At 44.3% G+C, this 7290-nt stretch overlaps 1 protein-coding gene across 6 annotated transcripts; it reads right to left on the bottom strand.

Annotated features, from left to right (window-relative positions):
• Positions 1–844: 844 nt before the first annotated feature.
• C3H6orf120 (chromosome 3 C6orf120 homolog) lies at positions 845–5387 on the bottom strand. 6 transcript variants are annotated; one of them, XM_005303953.5, is made up of 3 exons: positions 5108–5205; positions 4462–4567; positions 845–1905 (listed from the first exon to the last, which is right to left on the bottom strand). In XM_005303953.5, the coding sequence occupies exon 3, from the start codon at positions 1848–1850 to the stop codon at positions 1293–1295; it is 558 nt and encodes a 185-aa protein (XP_005304010.1). In that variant the 5' UTR covers positions 1851–1905; positions 4462–4567; positions 5108–5205; the 3' UTR covers positions 845–1292. The 6 variants fall into 6 exon arrangements, with proteins under 6 accessions (XP_005304010.1, XP_065445027.1, XP_005304012.1 ...); XM_065588955.1 differs by lacking the exons at positions 4462–4567; positions 5108–5205 and adding an exon at positions 5258–5387; XM_005303955.4 differs by lacking the exon at positions 4462–4567 and having other exon boundaries at positions 5108–5253.
• Between the last annotated feature and the right edge of the window lie 1903 nt (positions 5388–7290).

Raw genomic sequence — 7290 nt, 5'->3', positions numbered from 1 at the left:
ATGTTCTATAGCAATAACTTCTACATGGAGAGAAAGCTACACAAAAGTTTAGATATTTGCATAGCACTCAGTTTTATTCCCCATGATTCAATCAAAGCAAAGCATTCAATTACTTTTAAATAATCAGTGTTGCTTTAATTTAAAAACGCCATGACTTTGAAGCTTGTAGGAATAATATCTAAAAGTTTCAATGCATTGCCAGAAAATCCAGTCTCCTTTATTATGAACTACTTTAAGTCCCTATAACTGAAAATAGCGTGCACTCCAAGAGTTAAATGCATCTAATTTTCATAAAGATGCACCAACAACCATAAAGAACAGATGATACTGTGGAAGTGGCACTAAAATTGTGGTTACACTTAAGAAAAGGGGTACATATATGGAGAAAAACCTTTTCCTGCTTATGATAATGCAGGCTGAGTTGCTTTTAATGAGCAGTGACAATATTGCTTATATCTATTTACAGATACAAAAATAGCTGAATAACTGATTCATTATAATTCTTTCCCTGACTAGAAAGATCAGCCTCTACCTGCAGAGATAATAAAGAAGATGGCAAACTTGATTCAGGTCATGATATTAAAAAGTGATTAAGTGATTTTGGGTGCTTCAGTTTAAATGCGCAACTTGATACCTTAGAGAGCAGATTGAGAAAGCACTGAGCACCTATACTTTGAAAAGTCAGGCTCCTTTAAATTGGATCTAACTAGGCACCTAAAATCACTGTTCACCTTAAATCTTGACCTTGATATTTCCTGGTCTTTGTTACACTACTTTCAAGTTCCAATAGTTGCCAGCATTTTAAAGTGCCACTTGCTAAAGAGCTGTTCACAGTGCAAAGAGATTAGAAAATTAGTTCTTTATTTTAAATTGGACGGGGTTGTTAAAACTGCACCTTTCAGATTTTACAACTTTTTCTTTGTATGAAATTAAGTGTCACTTTAATAGAAAATACAGTGAATTATCAAGGTCCATTTTCTTATGCACCTGTTCAAACTGATACATTTTAATAAGATTCCCTTTATTGTACATTCACTTTAACCCTGATTTATAAAGAAAACTATACAAATACTGTGCTTTCTGCTCATTTTACTTCTGGAAGGTGGGAAGGGGGCTTCAATACAAAATTAAATATGGCTTTGCTTTTCCCCTCTTCAGCATAGAAAAAGTAACCCGAATACCTCTTCAGGTAACTTTACAAAAAAGAGTACCAATGCTCACAGCAAGCCATTCATGTTCAATGTCACAGGCTATAAGTGCACTCTAGTCCAGTGTATGTCCAGTTGATTATTTTAAAAAAGAATTTCAAGTATTAGTTTCAAAATTCCAATGAGTATAGTCCAAAAAATAGATTCCTCATCCTGAGATTGATCTTCTGGTGAATGAGTGCGCTTCTGGCTTGCCTCCATCTCTTCTGGGTTGTAGGAAGCCTCACCAAATGGATAATCTACAATTGTTCTATCATAATATACTTTCATTTCAAACTCACTCTCCAAGTGAGAGGGATGACCATAGATTCCTATTCCCACTGGGCGGTGGAAGTGGGCTGGTACATAAACAACATCTTGGCCACAAGTTACAGACTGTAACTCATATTCATCAAAACTGGGGTGAAGGGTCATATCAGATACATACAAATCTGCATCACCTTTTAAACTCTGCATCTGAAGTACTATCTTCCCTTCATGATTTAGTCTCAAGTAGCTATAGTTTCCAGCTCCAATCTGACCTTGGACTACATGAAGAAGAATCCATTCATCGGGTACATCCTCTTCCTCAAAGCTATCACTCATAAGTAATGTTTGAGCTGCTAGAAGGATCACCAACATTTTCTTCCAATGTGCTGCCATAACTCTTATGTTTGACCTTAAAGGAACTCTTCCAACATCATGTGTTGTAAATACCCTGTTAATATAGAAGTAATTCAGGTTTCAATGTGGTCCACTCTTGGAAAAGATCTCTTAAATTCCTTTCTTTAAAGTACCCAAATCTTTATAAAATTAACTTAAGTGAAGTGTATTCTTTGATATCTTATATGGGACCAATAACTATTATCAAAAATGTAAATGTGAGGTTTAATATACTTGATTTGCTTAACTAGATAAAGCATAAACAGTTTTAAGTATCAAGTGCTCAGCAAACACATTAGCTTGCTGATGTGAACTTATAGTATTGGGTGAATATCTTATTTCAAATTAATAAACTTAACATGTAGGTGGGTGGAATTAGACCTTTTGTCAAAAAAGGATAAGCTACAGTAGTGATTTTATGGTTTGGAAAAAGTATTCAATTAAGGCCTTTGTGTTTGAAGAAGCTTAACTTAGTTTGTATTAGAATAGTTTGGGGCATGTGTCATTTGGTTTTTCCATCTAGTTTTAGTAGCATACTGAGGTACAGATCTGGATTTGCATATAGAAATATATACAGGGACCCCTGCATATTGAGAATTATGATTGATTACATATATAAGTAAACAAGTTAGTGGCTCTATCAAAACATATAAATAGTTAGTTAAAGAAATCATGGAGCTATTCAAATAAGTGTAAAAACTGCTAATGTAACAGCTAAGTTGGTGTACATAAGTGAAATTCAAGGGTATGTTTCTCATAACAAATTGTCATATTGAATGTGAAAAGGCCACGTACAAAGAGGCAACATTTCAGTTCAAAGTACCATGCCTGGTTTCAGAATATAAAGTTGACCATATCAATTTTTTTTTGCATTTAAAATTAACTATTCTAAATCTACCAAGTGTCATATTTCAGCCCAAAATGTTTGTCACCACTCTTGATTTAGACTTTATCGCCTTCATAAAAAACTACAACAGTTATAATTGAATATTAATGTAAGCAGTTATTTGCATTATAGTAGTACCCAAAATGGATTAGGTGCTTTCCACTCATACAGGAGAGTCCCTGTCTTCAAGAGATTTCAATCAAAGTTTTTGTACAAATTTCACCTAGCTTTCTAAAATTAAACATTTATAATTAAACAGTCAATCTGGAGGGCATATTGAGTGGGGTCCGCAGAGATCAGTTCTGGGTTTGATTCTGTTCAATATCTTCACTGATGATTTAGATGATGGCAGAGAGGGTACACTTTTAAAGTTTGTGGATGACACCAAGCTGGGAGGGATTGTAAGTGCTTTGGAGGATAGGAATAAAATTCAAAATGATCTGGAGAAATGGTCTGAAGTAAATAGGATGAACTTCAATAAGGACAAATACAAAGTACTACACTTAGGAAGGAACAATCAGTTGCACACACACAAAATGGGAAATGACTGCCTAGAAAGGAGTACAGTACTGCAGAAAAGGATCTGGGGGTCATAGTGGATCACAAACTAAATATGAGTCAACAGTGTAACACTGTTGCAAAAAACCCCAAATATTCTGGGGTGTATTAGCAGGAGTGTTGTAGCAAGACACAAGCAGTAATTCTTCTGCTCTACGTCACACTGATTTGGCCTCAATTGGAGTATTGTGGTCAGTTCTGGGGGCCACATTTAGGAAAAATGTGAACAAATTGAAGAAAGTCCAGAGAAGAGCAACAACAATGATTAAAGGTCTAGAAAACATGACCTATGAGGGAAAATTGAAAAAATCATTTACTCTAGAGAAGAGAGAACAAGAGGGGTCATGACAACAGTTTTCAAATACATAAAAGGTTGTTACAAAGAGGAGGGAGAAAAATTGTTCTCCTTAGCCTCTTTAAGCAAGGGGCTTAAACGGCAGCAATGGCAGTTTATATTGGACATTAGGAAAAACTTCCTCTCAGTGTGGTTAAGTACTGGAATAAATTGCCCAGAGAGGTTGTGGAATCTCCATCATTGGAGATTTTAAAGAGCAGGTTAGACAAACACCTGTCAGGGATGGTCTAGAAATAATACATAGTCCTGCCATGAGTGTAGGGGACTGGCACAGATGACTTCTTGAGGTCTCTTCCAGTCCTATGATTCTATGATTTATTAGCCCTATAACTTGCAGAATGTTCTGCCCTAAAGACTTTTACAATCTAAGGCCACAATTTTGCAAAAGTACATGAGAGAAAAGAGCAAAAGATGGCACTTGAGTGATGAGGCAGACAGTGGATTTGTGAAAACTGATAAAGGACAGAATGTTTTAGGCAGAAAATTCATGCGTTCAGTACCTTATCCATTTAATTTGAGGAAGTAGTGGGACATCCATGAGAAGATGAAACAAGAAGAGATGGAGAAGTAAATGAGAGTATTAAGAGACCATGGGAACAACTGAGGCTGCGCTGAGGGGGTCGCTAATGGGAGGATGAAAGAAAAGCTTGCAGAGGGGAGGAAGCCAAAGACCACCTCCCCCGGGGAACATACACTGGACTAGGAGGAATGGGATCTACTCTGAAGAAGTAGGCAGCAGCCTAGGAAAACTAGGAAAGGCCAGAGGAAGCCAGGGTCACGGGGATATAAAAGCTAGACCTGGTGAGTGATACCTGAAGCAATGAAACGTGACGATGCCAAGGACATACCAGCTTTTCCTCCGAAAACAAAAGCTTTCAGAGCGGGAGAACCTGCTTTCTGTTTAGCCCACAGGCACTCCTGGGGATGACGGAAGAGATGAACAAAACAAACGACTGCCCTCGTTCTGTAGCTCTCGGCACACGCTGAACAGGGCCACGTTTCTCCCCAGACCCAGGCACCCCGGCAGGGCACTTTTCTCCCACACCTCATACGCGCCGAGCGCGTTCTCCGCTGCGCCCGTCGCCCCCCAGGCTTCCCGGGAACCTGCCCGATGCCGACAGGGTTCAGCTCTCGCCAGCGTCAGCGACCCCGCGGCGCAGCCTCTACCCAGGGCTGGGATGGCCGCGGAGCCCAGGGGCCCCGCCCGATCACGGAGCAGCGGCGATCGCGGGTGGGTCAGTCTCCCGCCCGGACACCAGGCTCCGGTCGCTGCCTCTGACAGGCGCCAGGCCCAGCCCCGCTCGCTGCCTTAGCCGGGCTGGTGACAGCGGCGCTCCCAGGCGCGGCCCCTCCCCCGGGTTACAGGGCACCTGCCTCCCGAGGAAACCGCTTGAGCCCCAAGGTGGGACGGAGGCTCCCCCCGGTCTCCCCGCCCGCCTGCCCCGGCCCCCCGCTCACCCCCAGGCCGAGCAGCTCCACCCGCCCCGCTGCCTGCCACCGCGCCGTGCTCCGCGGCTGAGACTGAGCCAGGCCGCGGGCCTCCTGCTCTCGCGAGAGAGCCTGTGTCCAAGGCAGGGCGGTCGCGGTGGGAGGCGGCGCTGTGTTTACCCGCCTCCAGGCGTCCCCATGAGAACCAGATGCCCTGAGAGCGCGGCCGCTATTCCGGGCACCTGGCGGCCCCCCTCCTCCGCTGCAGACGGTGCTCAGCTGGTTGTGGCCCGGAAGTGCAGGTGGCCCCAGGGGCAGGGCCGGCTCCAGCATTTCTGCTGCCCCAAGCAAAAAAAATAAGCCGCGCTCGGCGGCGGCAGTTCAACAGCAGGTCCTTCGCTCCTAGAGGGAGTGAGGGATCTGCCGCCCTCGAATTGCCGCAGGTGCCGCCCCTCTTCCTTAGCCGCCCCAAGCACCTGCTTGTTAAGCTGGTGCCTGGAGCCGGCCCGGCCCTGCCCAGGGGGAGGAGGGGCAGCCGCGCGCCGCATCGGCCCCACCCGACCGGCGCCGGGCTGGTGTCCCCCGTCCAGCCCCTGGCGCCGAGCTGGCCTGGCACAGCAGGACGTTCTGCACCTGGAGCTCCTCGCAGCCCTGTGCTGTGTCCGGGCCCCTCCCGCTCTGAGCCAGCGCCCCGGCGGTCCCCCTCACCCCCTCAGAGCCCAGCCCTGGATCAGCCCTACCCCCAGGGGGTCCCTGCACTTTGATCTTTGCCATGGGCCAACTCAGATTAGAAAACAGGTGGTGTTACCACAAGACCTCCACACCCGTGGGAATGGGCCAAAGTTCAAATGTGGGTGCTTGACATTAGATAACGAAGCCTCCGTGTAACGCACTTTCACCCGCTATGGATCTCTGTCTTACTCCTACTGGGTGGATCGCTGTGAGATTTAGAGAGACAAGGTGGGTGAGGTAATAGCTTTCATTGGACCAAGGTCTGTAGGTTAGACAAGCTTTCAATCACCACAGAGCCCTTCAGGTCTGGAAAAAGAAAGCTCTGTGTCAGGTTTCAGAGTGGTAGCCGCCTTAGTCTGTATGAGCAAAAAGAACGAGGCGTACTTGTGGCACCTTAGGGTATGTCTACACCCGCCGATCTATCGGGGATCGATTTATCGCATCTAGTGTAGATGTGATAAAATCAATCCCCGATCGCTCTGCCGTCGACTCCGGAACTCCACTGCGGCGAGAGGCGGAAGCGGAGTCGACAGGGGAATGGCAGTGGTCGACTCACCGCCGTCCTCGCAGCCAGGTAAATCGACCTAAGATACGCTGACTTCAGCTTAGAGACTAACAAATTTATTTGAGCATAAGCTTTCATGGGCTAAAACCCACTTCATCGGATGCATGCAGTGGAAAATATAGTAGGAAGATATATATATACACAGAGGACACAAAAAATGGGTGTTGCCATACCAACTGTAATGAGAGTAATCAATTAAGGTGGGCTATTATCAGCAGGAGACAAAAAACTTTTGTAGTGATAATCAGGATGGCCCATTTCCAACAGTTGACAAGAAGGTGTGAGTAATAGTAGGGGAAAAAAATTGGCATGGGGAAATAGTTTTTACTTTGTGTAATGACCCATCCACTCCCAGTCTTTATTCAAGACTAATTTAATGGTGTCCAGTTTGGAAATTAATTCCAATTCTGCAGTTTCTTGGTGGAGTCAGTTTTTGAAGTTTTTGTTGTTGGAGTATTGTGACTTTGAGGTCTGTAATTGAGTGACCAGGGAGGTTGAAATGTTCTCCGACTGGTTTTTGAATGTTATAATTCTTGACGTCTGATTTGTGTCTATGTATTCTTTTGTGTAGAGACTGTCCAGTTTGGCCAATGTATATGGCAGAGGGGCATTGCTGGCATTGTGTGGCTCCAAAGCTTGTGTCTCTTACCAACAGAAGTTAGTCAAATAAAATATATTACTTCACCCATCTTGTCTCTCTAATATTCTGGGATCAACAAGGCTACAACTACACTGCATATGAGATTTGTGACTCTGCTACTGTCTTCCTGCTAACAGACTTGGTCCTTTGGCTCAAGCAGTAGACAGTGGTGCTTCAAAAATTTTTGGACATCCCACCAGTAGTCCCTGCAGTTAACCTGACTGATCACCTAAATAAGCCCCAGATTTCCAGAGGTGCTGATGTGATGTCCATGTA

This window comes from Chrysemys picta, chromosome 3 (assembly GCF_011386835.1).
Source record: "Chrysemys picta bellii isolate R12L10 chromosome 3, ASM1138683v2, whole genome shotgun sequence".
Classification (NCBI taxonomy): Eukaryota; Metazoa; Chordata; order Testudines; family Emydidae; genus Chrysemys; species Chrysemys picta.
The sequence above is the reverse complement of the archived record's forward strand: the minus strand, read 5'-3'. Positions and strand labels throughout refer to the sequence as shown.

What these genes read in the sequence shown, in the direction of transcription:
- C3H6orf120 (XM_042848298.2), bottom strand. Translation starts at nt 4,187, where the DNA reads ATGGATGTCCCACTACTTCCTCAAATTAAATGGATAAG. An exon ending in CCTCAAATTAAATGGATAAG is followed by an intron (nt 1,906 to 4,149) that starts GTACTGAACGCA and finishes CTATATTAACAG; the next exon opens with GGTATTTACAACACATGATG.